Below are 21,512 nucleotides of genomic sequence, written 5' to 3'. Positions count from 1 at the left end.
CAGCAGAGCTGAGACTTGGGGCTTGGCTACACTGGAGAGTTGCAGCGCTGGTGGTGGGTTTACAGCGCTGCAGCTTAGTAACTGTCCACACCTGCAAGGAACATCCAGCGCTGCAACTCCCTGGCTGCAGCGCTGGCTGTACACCTGGTCTGCCTGGGGTGTAACGATTGCAGCACTGGTGATGCAGCGCTGCTCATCAAGTGTGGCCACCAAAAGCGCTGTTATTGGCCTCCAGGGTATTAGGAGGTATCCCAGAATGCCTGCTCACAACAAACCGGAAGAATGGCCGAACGCCGAGCTCCCCCGAGCTGCTTATCTAAAAAACAAACACAGTTCCTGTTTGCTCCAGCGAGCGGAGGCAGGCAGGGGAATTGCTCTGGAAGGTTCACAGCTGTTTGCTTGAAGAGAGAAGTCACACGGCAGAGGGGGAGGGGCGAGTCCGTGTTGAGCAGCTGCTTATGTGATCTGAAGGCTATTTAGGAGTGCATAATTTGCATTTAGTGAATAAGAGAGGGATGGGGCAAGGGCTCCAAACTTTTAAATTGATTGCAGGTTGGTGATGTGTATGTTCCGGTCCTTAGAACTTGCAGCAGGGAGCTGACACATCCAAAAATCCACTCTCTCTCTCTCCCCCACGTTCCCCCTCACTCCCCTCTTTTGAAAAGCATGTTGCGGCCACTTGAACGCTGGGATAGCTGCCCACAGTGCACCACTCCCAACAGTGCTGCAAATGCTGCAAATGTGGCCACACTGCAGCACTGGTAGCTGTCAGTGTGGCCACACTGCTGCACTTTCCCTACACAGCTATACGAAGACAGCTGTAATTCCCAGCACTGTACAACTGTAAGTGTAGCCATACCCTTGGAGAGAACAAATGGAAATGGGAGGTGCAAAAAGACCCATTGGACTTTCTAGTCCATCTCTGCGGCAGTGCAAAACTTGCTTGAATATCTTAGGCATTGGCTTTCCATGGGGGGCAAGCAGGGGAGTTAGTGGTGGAGGAGCTAGTTCCCATGTCTAGGCCATGGCTACACTGGCACTTTACAGCGCTGCAACTTTCGCGCTCAGGGGTGTGAAAAAACACCCCCGTGAGCTCTGCAAGATACAGCCTTGCAAAGCCTCAGTGTAATCAGTGCCGCAGCACTGGGAGCGCGGCTCCCAGCGCTGCAAGCTACACCCGTAGAGGATGTGGTTTACGTGCAGCGCTGGGAGAGCTCTCTCCTAGCGCTGGCGCTTCGACCACACTCACACTTCAAAGCGCTGCCGTGGCAGCGCTCCCGCAGCACTGCCGCAGCAGCTCTTTGAAATTTCAAGTGTAGCCATACCCTAACGGTTACTTGTCTAGAGCCACCTTCTTTTAAAAGATCAGATCTACCCCTATGCAGAGGGCTTTGCCTGCACAGGACTGAAGCAGCATTATGCTGAACACTTTCCTGGTACTTAGGCCTCACTCTGGCCCTCTGTGCAGGGGTGAATTTCACCTGTTCATGGTTAGCTTTTGAAAGCAGCCCTCAAATACCTCATTCTGCTGTCTGTGCTTTGTAAATGCCACCAGAGAGTACAGGCAACAGGAAATGGTTTTCTCATCTGCGAAAATTTCTGAGACATCAAAAAATTGTCCTTTCTCAAATCAGGACTACAAATCAAAATCTTGAAAATGTTTATGAACTGAAAATCTGAAAAAAAGCCCAAATCCTTCAGTTTGGGCCAGTAGTAATTTTTCCGTAATTTTGAAATATTTCCTTTCATTTGATAACTTTTTATTTAGTTCTTTTGGATGTTATAATTACCTTAAATTTCAAAACAAAAAGTTGTTTGGAACCAGAAGCCTGGACTTTTTCATTCTGTTCATAGATTCCAAGGCCCGGAGGGACTGGTGTGATCATCTCGTCTGATTCCCATAGAACATAGGCCAGGGGACTTGCTCAAAACAATCCCTTTTTGAACTAAATAATTCCGTATTGAAACACTTGGACAATTTTAAAATGTTTTGCAAAAACTTTTTCAAGTCAAAAAATTCACCAGAACTGACCCTTTCCCCGTGAAAAGTTTCGGTTTTGATGAATTGGCATTTTTGAGTGAAAAACATTTTGTCAAAAAATTCCCAACTAGCTCTACTCCAGAGCATCGTAGTGAAACAAGAGATGGTGCCATACATTTCTGCTGTGAGGGCAGGTGTGACTGGGTTGATCCCCCCCACTTCTTTCAGGAGCATGTCCTCTCTTGATTCTTTTTGTGAGATCTCACTGGGCCTGATCTGAAGGCCACTGAAGCCGCTGGGAGTTTTTTCCACTGTGTGCAATGGGCTTTGGATCAATCCACCCAGTTTTGTCTCATGCTGCTGGGCCTGTGCAGGGTGTCTTCAGATAAATACTAAGCACTGCTTTAGCTGAGGTCTAGAGGGTGACCAGGAAAGATGCTGGGGCAACCAGAACACACAGATGGCGTTAGAACAGCTTTTTATGTGGCTTTTCAGTTCCCTTTATCCTCTGTTGTTGCCCACACACATGTGCATGTACAGGGCTCCCACCTCCCACAGAAAGGCAGTCACTCTTACACTGATCTTACTAACCCAGCTCTGCATTTGCTTATGACTCAGCAGTAGAGGGAAATTGCTACATAAACTATTTTAAGAAGGCATCCATAGAAAGCCACTGGAGTCTAGGGAGCTGGGGTATATGGTCTGCCCCACTCTCTTGGTTATGTCACTTGCATCTAACACAATCATAGAATCATAGGATATCAGGGTTGGAAGGGACCTCAGGAGGTCATCTAGTCCAACCCCTGCTCAAAGCAGGACCAATCCCGAACTAAATCATCCTCTTCATGGCCAGGTAACTGGCTGCAGGAGGGAGTTTTTTCTCCAGTCCTCATGCATGTGGCATGACCTAGCTCTGTGGTTTCAAGTGGATTTCTCGAAGGGTTGCTGTTCTCTCTCCTGTTTCAACACCAAGTCTGAGTGCAGGCAGTTCATCACCGCACCTGGCTGTGACTCAGAGGTCTGCTCCAAGCAGGTTTTAGCCCTGTCTTTCTGACCACCGTATCCCACTCTCCCCTGCATATTCATTCACACTGTGCTTCGTCTGAAGCGTATGTGCCTGATTGGTGCCACCCCACAGCCTGGGAGGAGGGCAGGCAGCGTGTGTAATGAGATCATGCTCGTCCTCCAGGAGCTCTTACCTGACAGCAGTACAACTAATTTGCACGAAGAGTCTACCTGTAGTCTCCTTAATTTGTAACAAAAGAGGTGCCAGGGCTCAAGCAATTAAGTGCTGGGGCTCAAGTCATTTTTTTACATTTATAACCGATGCTGCAAGCCTAGAGGTGCTGGGGCTCTGAACTGCCAAGCCCAGAGGTGCTGGGGCTCTGAACTGCCAAGCCTAGAGGTGCTGGGGCTCTGAACTGCCAAGCCTAGAGGTGTCGGGGTTCTGAACTGCCAAGCCCAGAGGTGCTGGGGCTCTGAACTGCCAAGCCTAGAGGTGCCGGGGATCAGCCCCTGGCACAAATGAGGCACTCCTGATAGTGTAACATCTCCTTCTCTGCTACACGCCAATTACGATGGTTCCTTTACCTCCCCACTCACCCATTGCTAGTGAAAGCTGATGGAGTTCTGCCCATCTCTTATTCAGATCAGCATCCAGATTCCTGGCTGCTCATCTGACACTTCTGTGCCTGGCTCACATATTGTTTCAGAAATGCTCAACTACAGTTGGCGGGGATGATGTTTTTTCCAGTGAAAAACAGGGACAAAACAGTCTTTTTTTGATCAACAGTTTTCCTGGCATTTTTTTTAGGTTTTCACCCAAATACCCAATTGTTCTTCGCTATAAAATTGAACACGTTTCAGTTGCCAAAGCCCCAGAATGTTCAGGACTCAGGAGCTGGCAGTGGTACAACAGTGGCTGGACTCCTGTGTCCAGTTCTGGTGCCCACAATTGAAGAAGGGGCTTGAGAAATGGGAGAGGGATCAGAGAAGAGCCATGAGAACGATTATAGGATTAGAAAATCCACCTTACAGTGATAGACTCAGAGTGCTCAGTCAGTTTAGCTTAACAAAAAGAAAGTTTAAGGAGTGACTTGATTAGTCTATAAATACCTGCCTGGAGAACAAATATTTTTTAATGGGCTTTTCCATCTAGCAGAGAAAAGTATAACATGAGCTGGTGGCGGGAAATGGAAGTTAGACAAGTTCAGACTGGAAATAAGGCATACATTTTAAACGGGGAGAGTAATTAACCACTGAAACAATTTACAAAGAGTTGTGCTGGATTCTCCCTCGCCGGCAATTTTTAAATCAAGATTTAAGGTTTTTCTAAAAGTTCTGCTCTAGGGATTATTGTGGGGCAGTTCTCTGGCCTGTGTCCTACAGGAGGTCAGACTAGGTGACCACAATGGTCCCTGCTGACCTTGGCATCTAGGAATCTGTGATTTCGATTTTTCGACAACCCCTCTCTCCCCCCCCCGACCCCCAAATTGGCGACAGAAATGGAACGTTTTCATAGTGAACATCTGTTTTGTGGAAAAGCCATTTTCCGTTTAAAAACAATATGACAGAAAATATCTGAACAACTCTGCACTCAGCAGCACGTTATGGGAAGAAAGGACTCTGGCACGTGGGCGGCAGAGGGAACAAACAGATTCTCTGAAACACATGCAGCAATGGGATAATCTAGCGCCTGTGTGTCAGGAAACAAGCCCTCAGTCAGGAGCAGGCGGTGCCTTGCTCTGTGTCACTGACTAGCTCGCTTCGCCTGGGCGGCCCACTCCCACGCTGGCAAAGGTGTTGGGGTTTCAATATCGCTGTTGTCATCGGTTCTCATTACCCATCTGATTTTGATACACCTCTTCTGTGCCACGGCGTTACCGCAGGCAGGAAGAATAGGCTGTGGCTGCCAGCAGACTAATTCATTCTAGCTGACTTGTAGGGGGCTGGATGGGAAGGAGATATGGAGCCCTTCAGTCCTCTGTCACTGGTCTGAATCAAGCTCAGGTTGGTGGTGACCAAAAGTCATTTCTCTCTGATGGTTGTATAGGGAATGAGAATGGCAAGTCTTGGTCCAGTTCTCAGTGGACAGGTGCCCACCTCAGAAAAGCCAACCCCATCATCTCAGCAGAGGCACCAAAGCCTGGGCAGGCTGTGGAGACTGAACTCCTCTCTGACACCCTGAGGGGGTCATTCCAGTTAAGGGTGACCAGATGTCCCAATTTTATAAGGACAGTCCCAATATTTGGGGCTTTTTTAATATGGGCTCCCATTACCCTCCCCCCACCCCCTGTGCCGATTTTTCACACTTGTTATCAGGTCACCCTATTCTGATTCAAGGCTGAGCCGCACACGACAGGCCCCACATGTTAGGGAGGCTTGCAGTACCTACAGTCTGGATAAATGACACCTGCGGTGGCTGACCACCTCTCGGCACCCCTTAGCTGTCCCCACAGTAGGAATGATCTGTGAACAGCAGCCCAGGCAGGGCTTCACAGCGTCGCTGAAGCCTCTCGTGCTGTAGTCGTGCGTCTGTGGGTTTCTTTGTTTAGGCCACAGGGAAGCCTGGCCAACTGGGGTCAGCCTAGCCCTCAGCGCAGTGCCGGCCGGCCAGCAATAACTCAGTGGAAATCCTGCCAGAGCATCGCTAACCACAGCAAGGAATCTTGTGGGGACAGGGAAGGCTTGTCTGCCACTAGGGAAGGCTTAAACACGTGCCCAGGAAGCTGCTTTGCTCTGTCCGTGTCAGTTGCAGGGCACTGAGAAGCCGGGTCCAGGAAGGGGAATGAGTGTGTGTGTGTGTGTGTGTGTGTGTGTGTGTGTGTGTGTGTGTGTATTTGACCTATGAGCGTGCACACGCTCTTTCTTTTCTTTCTCCCTCTTTTTACAGCTCTTCTCTCTTTCTCTTCTTCTCTCATCTTGGTGCACCTGCCTGCCTCTTAGGACAGCGCAGACTACACTGAACTGCCACCAGGACAGGTTCTCCCTGCACCCCCACACCCATTCCACTTTCTTTGCTGCAGCTTCCCCCTGACCAGAGTTTGCAGCGCCTGAAATTCAGACTATATCCCTGGACTGCTCCCAAGTATCCTTGATACTTTTGGCATATGGTCGCAGGCATTGCCAGATTTCCCCTCCTCCACCTCTGGTTGCTTTTCAGGAGCTCTAAGGGGAAATTTCCAAGATGTGACTTCACTGCTGTGCTGGGGCGTCCAGAGGGAGACCTCTCCTAACCTTGTCCTCCCCGTCTGACGCAGGGTGTGAGATCATTTCAGCCTCATTTCAGTCTCTGCCTTATATTTTTCATTGGGTTTGTCTCCTGCTGACATTTGGCCCCCTCTTCCCATTGCTGTTAATTGCTAGCTGGCCGGGTTTCTCTGGGCAGAGGGAGTGGTGCTGTGTTACTGCCTCCTATTCATACGCCCAGAGCTTGGCACCCACAGAACGATGGTCACTTTGTTTCCGATGCAGATGGCAGCCAGCCCCTTTGTTCAACGCAGTCTGTTCCTGTTAAAGTGTGTGGCACTCTGGTTGACTATTGGGGAGGAGTCTTGAGAGCAGACCCCTCTCATTGAGAAAGGCATCCTGCAGTGGAACGTTGGATCCCTTGAGCCTGATTCTCTCAGTGAGTAACTCCATTGAAGTCAGTGGGGTTACACCTACTGGAAGTGAAAGGAGAATTGGACTTCTATTCCTCCTAGAAACCCCATCAGCCTGAAACGAACTGACACCATGATGCTTCTCTTTCAGAGGGTGGGCCACATTTGCAGCAATGCAAAGCTGAGGTCTGGGTGCAAGAAATGTGCATGCAATTAGCATGATTGGACGTAGCTCAGGTGCCTAATGCCCTACCTGCCTGCCAGCTCTGTTGCCTGATGTGTGTGTGGAACTGCATGTACATTTTTATGTGCAGGTGCACGGAACAGGCCTTTGCCCTCTGAAGTGGAGCCTCTGCTATTTGATTTTACTGAATTATGCTGCAATGAGATTTCCAAGAAAATTTTTCCTCATGACCCTGAGGAGATCCAGGGAGCAAAACATCAACCCTATGGGGTATGTAGCTGTGAGAAAGTGTCTCCCGTACTATGGAACCATGGATTTGGAGATGGAGACCTCCTGGGCTTGCAACTAGGGAAACTGTAGGTGCTGTGTTTCCTCTATGCTGGCTAATTAGCACCTCCAAAATGAAACTCATTGCTGTGGTGGTACATTGGAGGCCAATTTATACACAGGAGAAATGGGATGTAGTAAAACTTGGATGACAGTGATGTAGAATGAAAACTCAGTATTGTTCCCAGGCTTCTGATGGGCACATTGCAATAAGAAGCTGTCTGTCTGTCTCCAAAGTGGTCAGGGATTGTTCTCTTTTCAGATGACTTGCAGCACTCTCTCACCCCATAATGAGCACCTGCACCTTCCAGTGGTCCCATCGACATGTCTTTGGAACTGGGGTGGGATGGGATGGCAGGGACAGGGTGACACACGGGGAATGCTCTCCCATCAGAACGTGACCGTCCCATGTTACCATCCAAATACCCAGTTCCATTGGGTGGAGTGTGGAGTGACCATCCTGTGACTCACTGGCACCCAGCCGTAAAAGCGATGGTTAGCCATGTGGTGTCCCAGCATGGAAAGGGACATACAATGTGCACGGATTTTATTAGCTAGAATGACTCATTCAGAGGCCCAGAGCTTTCTGTGACATGGTTTCCTATAATCCCTGAAAAAATAGTGTAAAAGGTCCTAACTGTCCATGTACGGTACCCCTTCATGGAGGCAATGGGGACAGAGCTCAGATCTGTTCCAAAAGTACAGGCCTCTACTGCTTCCACAAAAGGAGAATCTCTGTTAGCTAACAGCAGTATAAGGTTTATGACTCACAAATGAACATCTCTGATTCCATCCAGTAGAAGTTGTGTGGGCGCGCACACACACATACACACACTCTCTCTCTCTCTCTCTCTCTCTCTCTCTCTCTCTCTCTCTCTCTCTCAGTTGCTTCTCCACATGCCCCAGAAATCAGGCTAAAGGGGAAAATATCCAACTCTCCCTTTTCAAAACTTTACTAACCTACCCGCAAATGCTGTTCCTTGCAGAGCTGTGAGTGTGTGGATAAAGTACAGCTCTATTTCATGGCAGTCTCTCTGTTAGTGATCCTCTGCCTTTCCCCTTACGAAAATCAAGAGCTAGACTCTCTCAACTGGAGAAATGAAAATGCTGAGCTGGCCGTCAGCTCTAGCGATTAAAAAATCCGGATGCCTGTGTCTCCCGAGGTTTGGTCTCACTCCATTCTGCTGTTTAACATCCATGTAGTTATTTATTTTGCTAAGAAGGGAAGAGGAGGTGAAATATCCTTCCTCTGAGCAATGTCGGCGTGTTGGCCGGCAGAGACCTCAGCGGTCTGCACTTCTGCGAGCGGAGTTCCAGGGCATCAGATCAGTTGGAGGAAAAGGGGAATCTGGCTCTGCACTATAGAGTTCTGTGGTCACTGTGGTTTAGATGTTTTGGGCTGGGGCCAAGAAGGAGGAAGGTGGTTTGCATCTACCTCCCCCGCCCCCGCCTTCACCTCCTTCTTTCACATCTGAACTTGGGAAAGTAAATTGTATTTTCAAGGCTCTGCAATCCAAGGAGCGTGTCATGCAAACTGCTCAGCATGCTTGGGAGCAGCCTGCACTAGCTATTGGCTTTGATTAGTCTCGGTTAACATAGAGCACCGCAAGTATGCGAGGTGCATTCCAGCCAATACGGAGCCAACTAGCTGAGATCATTCAACCTGCCCTTAAAAAAAAGTGGATGCCTAGTTCCCATTAATACAATTGGGAACTGAGTGTCCGGATCCCACAGGTGGTTTTGAACAATCTCAGCCATGAGATTTCACCCAGGCCGAAGGGTTTAGCTTAAGTCTAAAGTTATAAGACAGGATTCCCTGAGTGGCCATTGTGACTTGGTAGCAATGTACAGGGTGAAGCAGAGGAAATTCAGGCCCACGTTGTACATTGATTATAATGATTAATAGAAACCCTGCCAACCCAGAATCTCCAGTGGCCTTGTTACGTTTCCCTTCCATTATAGTGGCTTTCTGTAACTGTGGGAGAGCCGGGATTATCTAAGATGCTCAGGTAGCCTTCTCAGCCATTTCATTATTTGTATGGAGGGAGCGCATGGGGGCCAAGTCTTCACTGCACAAAAGGTGTGTCTTTACAACAAGGTAATGGAGACCAGGACTCTGGTAGTTTTTACCTTGATGTAGCTAGTTGAGGTCACCCCATCTCCTCCATCTGGAGTTGGCCTCAGCTACCTTTGGTGAGATAAAAGCTACGTCTGCCTTGTCCCCGCCCTAGGATTTTGCATCAAGAGAGCTATCACAATGTAATAACACACAGCCTGAGATCATGGCCGCATCGTGCTGAGCACTGTGCAGAGTCATGGGCTGATCCTGCCCCAAGGAGCTTGCAGCGGAGATGGAAATCCATTTGCAGTGGATAACCAATAATACTTCTGTCTGAGTCAAAGTTTTGAATCCACAGTGTTCGAGGGTTAGAATGCATTAGGCCTCTCCTCCACTCAGCAATCCCTCCATCTAAAATCACCGCTACGGTTTGTGGGATCAGTTAATTTGGACAGCACTTTGGGAGGCAAGGGGAAGTGAGTGCCATTGAGTAATCCTGAGATTCTGCTTCATTCTCTTACTGCCACAGAGCAGGAGAACGCTATAGGTTCCAGGACTACAGGGGCTTGATTTCCAGAAGTGCTGGGTACCAGGCTGTCCTATTGTCTCTGATCAGAGTTGTGGGTGCTCAGTACTTCTGAAAGTCAGGCTCTGTATAAAAGCAACATCCTTATTATAGCTAAGCCTTTGGTGAAGCAGTAGCCAGTGTGCTGGTATGCTGACCCTATCTCTGTTGCTCTTTCCTGCAGGTCACTGGTGGTGCAGTATGTCTTTGTTCCTAACCCCTGAGCCCAGCAGGAAGTAGCAGCTGGTCCCTGGCACTTGTTCCCCTGAGAGATGTCTGCAACCAGAGGCAATGGAGAGCACTGGAAGTCTTTGGAGTCAGTGGGGATCAGCCCGAAGGAGCTGGCTCTGGCTGAAGCCCTACAGATGGAGTATGATGCTCTGTCCCGCCTGAGGCAGGACAAGGAGGAGAGTCAGGCCAAGCAAAACAATGACAGCTCCCTCATTTCCTGGGATGACCCGGCTCTGGATTACAACAAACCCGCTGTCAGGAATGACTGCCACAGCATCAAATTAATGCGAGGTCTCTCTGGCTCGGACCCCACCCTCAACTACAACTCCCTCTCGGTTCAAGAAAGCTCGAGAGCTCCTGGCACCAACAACTCTACCTCATCTGTCCCGCCACCAGAGCTGGAGAACCAGCCTTGGCTGAAGGGCCCTCTCGCCAGTGACTACCTGTACATCTTTGATGGCTCGGGGGAAGACTTCCTCAGCGAGCCACTCAACGGGACCTCGGGCCAAGATGGCTCCCCCAAGAAGTTCTCCCCTCCCCCGCTGCCCCCTCGTCTCTCCATCTGGAACTCCTCTGAGGTGAATCACTCTTCCCTCAAAAGCTCCTCACTGTCCTACAAAGGACCTCAGCCCAGAGACATCAACATGTTCTCCTCAGCCCACGAGCTGTCTGATGGAAAGCTGCTGGCCCGCAGGATTTCGGAGGAAGACCCCTATGGCACCATGGACTACGACGGCATCAATGACGCCATCACCCGTCTCAACCTGAAGTCCACCTATGACACGGATCTGCTGAGAGAGGCCACCTGGGGCTGGAAGGAAGGCAGGAGCATCTTTGAGAAGGAGACCACTGGAAAGCCAGTGGCTCGGAGCAAGACCATGCCACCCCAAGTCCCTCCCAGGACCTACGTCTCTAAGTTTGGCAACCGGAAGAACATGGCACCCAACAAGAACCGCAGGATCTCCGTGGATCCGGTAAGAGGCTTTTGGCTTTCTCCTTAGAGGCTGGGCTGAGAGAAGCAGGTGTGAACCCCACCCCAATCCTAGGCTGCTCCTACCCGTTCACAACTGCCCTTTCTAAGCTTGACCTCTAGGATTCAATTAGGAGTGGGTTACACCTCCATTAGCAGCCTTACAGGGTTGTCTTCACTACATTGTAAACCTGGGTCCAAGGACCCATGCTTGTGGACTCAGTGTTTCCAAGCATATTTGAGAGTCCACACTGCACTGTAAACCTGTGTTGACAATTGCTGGACCTGTGTCTCAGCTGCACAAACACATCCATACTGCACCACTTCTGACTCGGATCTGTGAATTGACTTGCATCCACAATGCAAAATGAGTTCTTGCTAATGTTAGTCAGACAGATCTGTGTGCGGATGGAAGGTGGGCTTGGTCTCAAGCCCAGCTTAGTGCTCAGTATAGACATACCTGTAGAGAGCCCTCACCCCTTCTACCATCACCATAGATGGGGGCTGGGCCGTGTTCAGGTGTGTGAGGGAGGCCTTGCTGGAAGAACTGGAGAGAACACAACAGAACTGAGATCTGGCGGGTAGACCCCCATATTGTAGGGACAGGGGGCAGGGCAGGAGGTGAAGAGGAGTCCAAGGCCCAAGGGATTTGATGGGGCTCCATTTGCAGGGATCAATGGGGGAAGCGGGTGCTGGCTCGGTAGGGCAGGGCTCATGGCCTGTCTGTGAACTAGCACTACGCACAACTGAGGCCAGGCCTGCTGCTGGAGGATGGTCTACTAGAATAGATGGCCAGGGCGCAGATGTAATGAGTGCGAGGCAGCAAGAGCCAGGGAAGTGATGCATACCAGAGGAGCTGGGATGTGGCCTTGCACAGAGACAGCCTGACCTCCTCAGGCTTCTCTCTTCATGCAAATAATCTGTGTGTGTCTCTCTCTCCCCTCCCTTTGTCCTCTGACTACTGTAGGGAAACCAGCTTGACTCTGGCTCCCTGTGTCATTCTGTGTTGCCCAACGTGTTGTTTATGCATCTTTATTAAAGATGTCTGTGCATTGGCTCTGGTCCCTTTCCCTGGGGGCGTCAGTAAGATCCCTTTCCTGCAAACACATTACCCAGGAGGCATGGGATCATGAGGCTGTGGCCTTAACCCTTCCGGAGGGTAGATCAGAGTGAGGAAATGCAAATTCTGTGACAGTGATATTGCTATGAAATGATCCGCCCAGATGCTAGAGACCTCGTGCACAGGCACCGAATCCCTCTCTTTTCAGCTCAGGCAACATCTGGGCTAGGCAAGGCAAGGATTCTCAAACTCTTCCCTAGTGTGAGCTGTAGCTAAAGCAAGAGGTGGTCTCATAATTCCCTCCCCTCTCATCTGCCATCACCTACTTCCCCTGCCATTTGCACTTGCATAGCTTCCCTAGGGCAACTACAGCCATTGCTTGCATCAGAAAGCAATAGGGGAGAAGTGTTTCCTATACTTATGGCAGCTGGAATGAAGGAAGAGGAGCTGGCATCTTGTGATCAGCTGGGTCTGTGCAGACCTTGAGCAAAGCGCTCCGCATGCCAGTTTGACAAGCACTGGTCTAGGGAACACTCCTGAGCTCTGAGAGTCGTTTCCCCCCATCTGCACCTGCTCTCCCTCCCCCCCCCCCGCAGGTACACCATGCCCAGTGATGCTAAACCTTTCGTCACAGAATGCCAGGATCCTTATTGCTGCAAAATTGCCATGTGGCCTTGACGGGCCATTGACCACCAGCATTCAGGACCTTGATTTTAAGACTCAGCTGCAGGTCTCTAGCACTCAGACCTATGATGCCTCTTAAAATCTGCCCAGGATCATTCGGGAATCCATCCCTATTGATTTGGGTTGCTACCCCAACAAACAAAGTTTCTGACCAGGGCACTTTGGCACTGCCCATACTTTGCTGCTGGTCGTTGTGACACAGGCGTCCATGTGCTTCCTTGAACTGCGGCCCTGGAGATAACAACTCTTTGTGCTATTTATAAGGTCTGGGGGAAAGTCTAAGCTAAAAGTGGTGTCCAGCAAAAGCCTTCCCCAGCCAAGCAGGATCTCCGTCTCCAGCCCTGACTGTTCTATCTGCTCTTCCCGGTAGCGAGGCTAACAGCTTGTGAAATGTCACAAGATCCTCAGGAAAGAGACTGGAGTCTCCTTGTAAGCAGCAGTGTGACTGCTTTCCTGCTGGGGCGGAGGAGGGTACCAAAATATCCTTTGGATCCAACCTAGCTTTCTTCCCCTGCCATCCCCTTTAAAATATATATATATTCCTGGGCCCTTCCTGGTGCTGTCCTAGCAGGATTCCTGCTGGAAAGGGGGCTGCAGCACATTTCCTCCCAAGACTCTGTGGCTGGGGATATCCCCTCCACACCCCAGCACATGGTATCAGCTGCTAATCAGGGAATGTGTGTGTTGGGGGGGTGGGGGTGGCCGTGAGAATCCTTCTCGGATGTGATGCACAGAACCATGCCTCCAGGACCAGAGGGATATAAATACAAGTGAAGTCGCCTTCCCTCTTAAGTCCTGCAGGACCCCCCTCTCCTCCGTCAGTGAAAGATGCAGCTGGGGACTGCTGGTGGGGGTTATGTAAGTCACTCTCTGTTTAATCGGAGCCAGAAACTAATCATGAAAGAGCACTAAAATAGTCTTTAGCGGCAGTTGTGTTCTCCCCCTTTCTCTCCCTCCCTTTCGCTCTTCGGTGGGTTAATTTCTCTGACAGTGGGCCCATTGTCTGCTCAGAACGAGCGAGTGAGGCTCTGAGACCCATGCATGCACACGCACGCACAGCGCGAGACTGAGTGTGGCACTTGGCAGGCTGCTGCATGCCCAGCTGGCATTCAGGAGGGAGGGGGGAGAGAGATTTTAAACAGGTGGTAGGAAAATGGGGGCCCATGCTGGAATGCAAACCCGTTTGGGGGATGTTCCTTTTGTTTCATGGTTTGAAGCACCAGGAAGTTTCTTCATTAGTTTTTGATGTTTGGATGTGCTTTATTTCTACGGAGAGGCCACGTAGTCCAGATGGGAGGGCACCGGGCTATTTGTGGTCTATTCCTGCCTCTACCTTGCTGCTTCACACTGGGCAAGTCACTTTGCCTCATTCTCCATCTTGTCTGTTTAGATGACAGGCTCTTGAAAGTAGGGACTGTCTCTTACTATGCGTATGTACAGCGCCTAGCGTAAAGGGGCTCTGATCTTATTTGGGGCTGCTAGGCTTTACCGTAGTACAAATACTAATATAGGCCTGTGGAATAGTCACCACTAGGATAGCAGTGGAGGCCTCTTTGCTTGACTCTTTTACAAATAGACGAAAAGATCTGCTCTGGTTCAAAGGAATGATTATGGGGCAGTTCTCTAGCCTGTATTATACAGGAGGCAGACTAAATCAAGGGTAGGCAACATATGGCACGGGTGCTGAAGGCGACACACAAGCTGATTTTCAGTGGCACTCACACTGCCTGGGTCCTGGCCACCAGTCCAGGGGGCTCTGCATTTTAATTTAATTTTAAATGAAGCTTCTTAAACATTCTGAGACCTTATTTACTTTACATACAACTATAGTTTAGTTATATATTATAGACTTATAGAAAGAGACCTTCTAAAAAGGTTAAAATATATTATTGGCACGCAAAACCTTAGAGTGAATAAATGAAGACTCGGCACACCACTTCTGAAAGGTTGCTGACCCCTGGACTAGATGATCACAGTGGTCCTTTCTGGCCTTGTACTCATGAATCTGTGACTAACCGTTGTGCTGAAAATGCTCCACGAGGAACTGTTCTGCACTGGTCAGATGGGACCTGCCAAAGCTTTTCCATCTCTAGTTGCTGTGACTCTGATTCTCTTCCCCTTCTCTGTCTTTGTATTAACACCTTGAAAATAATTGTGTAGCCACTTGTAGCATTCACTGTACTGGTGCACAAGGTGGGATGAACTGCTTACTTCACAGGCTTATACCTGAAGTGTGAAGCCAAGCCCAAGGCTCTATGGCACTTGGGGGGACACAGACGGCTTTGTGCCAGCCAACTTGCCCTTTCCCAGGCCGCTGTGCTGCTGGAGACTAAACTGCCCCGCAGCACAAGTGAGGGTAGCCTGAGAACTGTTCTAACTTATGCCAGCAGAGAGCATCTCCATCCGGTGGCCGGGAGTACTGGGATGCTGGTCCTATGCCAGCTGAAGATTCCCCTAAGGAAAGGCAGCTTTTAATCCCCTCTGTGCGGATCCAGTAACACACAGGGTCGTTTATGAGGTTGGAGGATTTAGCCTCTGGTGTGTTAGCTAAATATCGTTTATTACACTCCATGTAGGAGATGCCCTGTGTGTTCAGTAGTAATAACATTCTGCATTTCTCTAGCATCCTCCAGCTGAGCAGCTCCAAAGCCTGCTGGTGGGAGCATAGTCTTGTAGCAAAACTGAAGACTGGCATTCCTGAGTAGGGTGACCAGCTGTCCCGATTTTATAGGGACAGTCCCAATTTTTGGGTCTTTTTCTTATATAGATTCCCATTACCCCCACCCCGTCCCGATTTTTCACATTTGCTGTCTGGTCACCCTATTCCTGAGCTCCTGGCTTCCCTGCTCAGCTCAGCCACTGACTCACTGTGTGAACTTGACCAAGGCCTAGAAGCCTAAAATTTCAAGTGCCCTCAGTTTTTGGATGCCCAACATGGTAGATTTTCAGAGGTGCCTGCATGTAGCTTAGCACCTCTTCAATTCAGGCCAATGTGTCTCCAGCTGGGAACCCAAGACTAACAGGCACATTTGAAAATCCACCCTAGATACTGGACCCAAATTAGTGTCAGGGATAGAATCCAAGAGTCCTGACTCCATTTCTTGCTCCACTTTGCCCCTAGAATAGACGTGTATGTGAGCATGTTTCATATCCCCTTCTGTTAACCTCCAAAGTATAAATCCTGTCTCAGCAGAGTAGCTATGCTGTCCCTTATACGTCCAGCCTTTGGGCATCATCAAAGAAAGTGCATACATCCTCTCCGTGTCATCAGTGTGCCATCACTCAGACTGGTGGTAAGAGTGACACCAAAACTTCGTATGGCAGAGAGGCAGAATAGCTATATCAGATCAGATTAATGGATTACTTAGCTTGATATTTCATCTAGGGTTGCCAGGTGTCTGGTTTTCTACTGGAATGCCTGGTCGAAAAGGGACCCTGGCGGCTCTGGTCAGCACTGCTGACCGGACCCTTAAAAGTCCGGTCGGCAGCACAGCAAGGCTAAGGCAGGCTCCCTGACTGCCATGGGTCCACGTGACTCCTGGAAGCAGCAACATGTCCTTCCTCTGGCTCTTAGGCATAGGGGAAGCCAGGGGGCTCCGCACACTGCCCTCACCCCAAGCGCTGGCTCCGCACCTCCCATTGCCTGGGAACTACAGACAATGGGAGCTGTGTGACGACATCTGTGGACGGGACAGCATGCAGAGCTGCCTAGCCACACCTCCACATAGGAGTTGAAGAGGGAACATGCCTCTGCTTTTGGGAGCTGCCTGAGGTAAATGCCGCCCAGAACCTGCACCCTCACCCCCTCCCATGCCTCAACCCACTGCCCCAGCCCTGATCCCCCTCCTGCCCTTCAAACCCCTAGGTCCCAGTCTGGAGCACCCTCCTGCACCCCAATCCCCCCAACCCCACCCCAGAACCCGCACCCCAGCTAGAGCCCTCAGACTGCACCCTGTGCCCCAACCCTCTGCTACAGCCCTGATCCTCTTCCTGCACTCCAAATCCCTCATCCCCAACCCCACTCTAGAGCCCACACTGCCAGGAGGAGCCCTCACCCTCCAACCCCCTGCCCCAGCCCCAGCCCTGATCCCCCTCTCACCCTCCAAACCCCTCGGTCCCAGCCCAGAGCACCCTCCTGCACCCAAACCTCTCATCCCCAGCCCCACCCCAGAGCCCACACCCCCAGTTGGAGCCCTCACCCACCTCCAACCCCCTGCCCCAGCCCTGATCCCCCTCACACCCTCTGAACCCCTTGATCCCAGCCCAGAGCACCCTCCTGCATTCCAAACCCCCCAAACCTGGCCCCACCCCAGAGCCCACACCCCCAATGAGAGCCCTAACCCCCTACTGCATCCCAATCCACTGTCTTAGCCTGGAGCCCTCTCCCGCACCCTGAACTCCTCATTTCTGGCCCCACCCCAGAGCCTGCATCCCAAGCCGGAGCCCTCACTCCATCCTGCACCCCAGCCCTCTGAGCCAGCCCAGTGAAAATGAGCAAGTAAGGGTGGGGGGAGCAAGCGACAGTGGGAGGGGAGATGGAGTGAGCAGGGGATGGGGCCTCGGAGGAAGGGGGCAGGGCAAGAGTGTTTAGTTTTGTGTGAGTAGAAAGTTGGTAACCCATATCTCATCCATGACAGTGGCCAGCACAGCTGCTTCAGAAGAGGGCACATGAAACCCCGTAATGGACATTTATGGAACCACCTGTCCTTAGGAGAAGTATTTTCCTGACCCCATCTGTTAGTGGCTGGTTTATGCCCTGAAGCATGAGGGTTGAAAGGCTACCATAAAACTCAGATCCTTTATTTTTAAACTATTTTAGTTCTTTGCCTTCGTTTATATCCAGAAGCAATGAGTTCTGCAGTTCATCACTATTAGAGCTGGTCAGAAAATGCAACATTTCCCACAAAAATTGTAAATAAAATTAAAAGTTTTCATTTTATTCAAAAAATGTTGCTAAATTTTTGTCTGTTTTTCAGTGAAACAAAAACTGAAACTTATTTTTAGTTTCAGTGTTTCAGTTCCCCTCCTCCCCTGGTCACTTTTGTTTCCAGTGGAAAATCGGGGCTGACCAGGGGAAAAAGGGATGGGGTGGGGGAGTACTTTTTTACTGGTAAAATACTCAGAATTTCAGTGCAAATGGCGGTAACACCACACCAGCTTGTGTCTGGCTGGCTGATGAATTTCCCAGGCCTCTATCACTTTTGCCCACAATCCCTCATGTAGGGTGACCAGATGTTCCGATTTTATAGGGACAGGCCCGATGTTTGGAACTTTTTCTTATATAGGCTCCTATTACTCGCTCACCCCCGTCCCGATTTTTCACATTTGCTATCTGGTCACCCTACTCTCATGGGGCTGGCCAAGTTGTCCCACAATGCTCAGTGAAAGCAAGCCCAGAGTGACCAAGTGAGCTGTGATGCTATGAACCCTGAGATGCACACCCAGAAATCTTTGCATCTCTCACAACTGGATCCAGCGAAAGGGAGAGGAACCGTGTCTTGGTCTCCCAACTCGAGGGTAGACTGCAGTGAAGACATGGCCTATGCGTGTTACGAGGGGCAGGGGGGGGAGGGAGTAAGAAGCATCCCACGGTGACTTGGAAATGAGCTCAGCACAGTGGGAAATGGGGCCCTTCCACTCCATTGGCTGCTGTTTGCATGAGCCTTCTTGCTACTATCCCTGCATCTCTTGCTCTCTTTCCGTGCCAGGTTGCCTCCCGACCGCACTCCTTAGCTAATGGCTATGAGCTGTTTGAGGTCTCCGAGGAGAGGGACGAAGAGGTGGCTGCTTTCTGCCATATGCTAGATGTGTAAGTACCTGGGAGGGATTGAGATGCGTTCAAGCTGTCTTTCTGGGGTCTCCCCTCAGTTAACTGTTCTGCAGCACAGGCCATAACTTGGAGGTCTGTCAGTGCACTGGTGGTTGAAATGCCCTTGGGATTTAATTGCTGTGCCTTATTTAATCTTGGGAGAAGGAAGACAAGTCTTTTGTTGTCTCCGCTGTTTATGCTGTGTGGTGGCTAAGCAGTGGCGCCGGGGAAGGGTCATTCCTGGGGTGCGAGTGATGAGACGACAAGCCCATTTGTGCTGGGCGGTGATTGGAATCTTTGGCACAATTCCATGCAAAGCAGCACAGGGGAGGAGGGTGGGGGTGACACCCTGTTGGTGTTAGAAAGCTATAAAAGAGGCATTCAGGGAGACAACATAAGGATGCCCCTTTCTGCTCTATTCAACACTTTGGGGCTGGGAGAGTTTTATAGAGGGACAGTGTGGGGAGACGGTAAATATCTTCTTAACATTCAGGGCTACATTGCTGCATGTAGGTGAGGGAAGGAGAAGGAAGCAAGAGGGGGAACTAAGACCATTTAGGACTCTCTTAGGTGGATGGTTTCCTGACATAAGGAAACTGAATGCACCAAGGCAGGCAAACAGAGGCCTGCTGTCTGGCTAGCTGCATTATCAGCTGGTTTCAAGTCAATATTGAGCATGATATCTGTGATCCCTTCTGGCCACCTGCTTAGTCATTGCCAACTGGCAATTTTCCTTACGTGTTGAAGCTTTAGTTCTGGAGTGGGAGGTTAGTTCAGAGAGGGTGTTCCATGCGTAAAGGGTGGCTTGCAAGGATGCACAGTGGCACATGAGAGAAATGAAAAACAGGAGAAATGAAAAATGGTATCTCAGCTAGAGAGAGAGGCTGAAGTCCAAGACACAAGCCACAGGCCTGAACTGCTTGAAGGAAGGCTGTGCTGATGGTGACAGAGAAAGAGGGGAGCAGGAGAACTTAGATGGCGTGGGCCTGAGGAGATGGAGCTCAGTTTGGGTCACGTCAAGCTCAGGCTGGCCATGAGACACCCGTGAGGAGATATCAAAGAGTCAGGCCGAGATGCAGGAGTGCATGGAGGGAGGCGAGTTGGAGAGAGAGGTAGATGGTGGGAGTCACTGGTGTCGGCCATGTGAGCCGATGAGATCTCTTGGAGCAAGGTTGTAAAGGGAGGAGAAGAGGCCAGGAGAGAGTCCTCTGGTGCCTCTATGGAAAGGAGGAGAGAGGAAGGGGAGAATCCACCACACAGTGAGGGATAAAGCCCTGTGTGGGATGGGGCAGGGATCTCTAACTCCTCTTCTGTCCCTCCTCCCGCTTCTGCCTGCAGCTTGAGATCTGGCTACAGTACCAAGGACTATTCCCTCACCGGCTTTGTCTGGAGCACGGTCAACCTCAGCCCTGAGCACCTGGGCCACGGCATCAGCCTGAAGGTGACCGTGGTGTGCGACAGCGTGCAGGAACCGCTCACTTTCACCTGTGACTGTAAGTCCCTGCTAGGGTGGTAAGTATGGTGCTTTGCTGCCCTCGCGTCCACCTGTGAACACGATATCTTCGTGCGGTGAGAAACCCACACCTCCGCTGTTCCCCACAGCAACGAGGGGGCTAAGATGGCTGCCGTTAGCAGCTCAAGCGATGGTGTCTTCTGCCTCGTCCTGCAAATTCATTTTTCAGTTCCTATGGGACAGACGTGATCCTGGTGACAGTGGCTCCTCTCCCAGAGGAGAGAGTGTCTGTATTGCCCCCATGGACGGATATGTGCTAGAGGTAGGGCCCCCCATCTAAACCCTGGGTTCTGAATTTCTCAGTGTCCCCCTGTGATGGGCAGCACCAAATGCTGCATCCAAGAAGGCCAGAGTGGGGTTGAGATCCAGGTGCAGCTATCTCAGCTCATTTTCACTCTCCATCACTGCATGTGCACAGGGCCGGCGCTACCATTTAGGCAGCCTAAGCAATCGCCTAGGGCGCCAGGATTATTCGGGGGGTGGCATTTTGCTGGGGGGGCGGCAGGCGGCTCTGGTGGAGCTGCCGCAGGCATGTCTGCGGAGGGTCCGTTGCTCCGCGGCTCTGGTGGAGCTGCCGCAGTCATGCCTGTGGACGGTTGGCTGCTCGCACGGCTCTGGTGGACCGCCCGCAGGCATGCCTGCGGCAGCTCCACCAGAGCCACGGATGAATGGACCCTCCGCAGGAATGACTGCGGCAGCTCCACCGGAGCTGTGGGATCAGCACGGGGGGCGGCGAAATGGCCGTGCGCCTACGGTGCGAGAAACCCTGTCGCCGGTCCTGCATGTGCACCAAGGTCTCTGGTCCTCTTTTGGATGTGGTTGCTTGGATACGACTAAGGCAGGATAAGCCTTAAATTACAGGCCTGATCCAAATCCCATTGAAGTTAATAAGAGTGTCTCCACTGACTTTAATGGGCCATGGGCCGCTTGTGGCCCAGTCAGCATATAACTGTGGCCCATGTGATATCTTCAGGACCATATGAGTAGTATAGATATTGTGTGGATGTGGCCCACATTACACACAGAGAGCTGCATATGCAGTCCACAATGATAAATAGGTTAAGAACCACTGCCCTAGGCGGTGGCTCGCCGTATGGTTTAGATGCTGCCTGGGGTCTCGCCATGCAGGAAAGGGGAACTGTGGAGGCTGCCTGCGCTTCCTCGCGTGACTCCACCTCCAGCCGGGTGCAGAGAGGGATTGTGGGGAGTAGAGTCTCAGTCACTGATCCGAGAGAAGCGGGTGGGGTAGAGAGTCCCAGAGAATCATGGCCTGAGGCTCTCGCCCTGTGGGGTTTGTTCCCTCCCCACCCCCACAGGCTCCTCCACGGTGGACCTGCTCATCTACCAGACTCTGTGCTACACATACGATGAGCTACTTGGCATTGATGTGGATGATTTCGTGCTCAAGCTCTGCAGCCTGGAAGAGTTCTTGCAAAAGTGAGTGAGCAAGTAGTGGCCGACAGGCTGCACGTAGAAACCTCAGCGAGCCTGCTCTGGGGCACCCAAAACATCCCCTGGTGTCCGGGAG

General features: G+C 50.9%; 1 protein-coding gene across 3 annotated transcripts in view; it reads left to right on the top strand.

Moving 5' to 3' along the window:
- Window positions 1-21,512, top strand: part of PIK3C2B (phosphatidylinositol-4-phosphate 3-kinase catalytic subunit type 2 beta) — an 86,151-nt gene that overhangs the window by 20,365 nt on the left and 44,274 nt on the right. The window contains exons 2-5 of one of the 3 annotated variants that reach the window (XM_030561521.1): window positions 9,902-10,922; window positions 18,371-18,471; window positions 19,810-19,964; window positions 21,301-21,421. In XM_030561521.1, the coding sequence (XP_030417381.1) occupies window positions 9,990-10,922; window positions 18,371-18,471; window positions 19,810-19,964; window positions 21,301-21,421 (1,310 nt within the window). In that variant the 5' untranslated portion in view covers window positions 9,902-9,989. Of the gene's footprint in view, window positions 1-9,901; window positions 10,923-18,370; window positions 18,472-19,231; window positions 19,334-19,809; window positions 19,965-21,300; window positions 21,422-21,512 lie in introns of those variants that run through there. The other 2 variants (XM_030561522.1, XM_030561523.1) reach the window with 2 other exon arrangements.

This window comes from Gopherus evgoodei, chromosome 4, assembly GCF_007399415.2.
Source record: "Gopherus evgoodei ecotype Sinaloan lineage chromosome 4, rGopEvg1_v1.p, whole genome shotgun sequence".
NCBI classification, from domain to species: Eukaryota; Metazoa; Chordata; order Testudines; family Testudinidae; genus Gopherus; species Gopherus evgoodei.
Note: the sequence above shows the minus strand (reverse complement) of the source record. Positions and strands in the feature narration are given on the sequence as shown.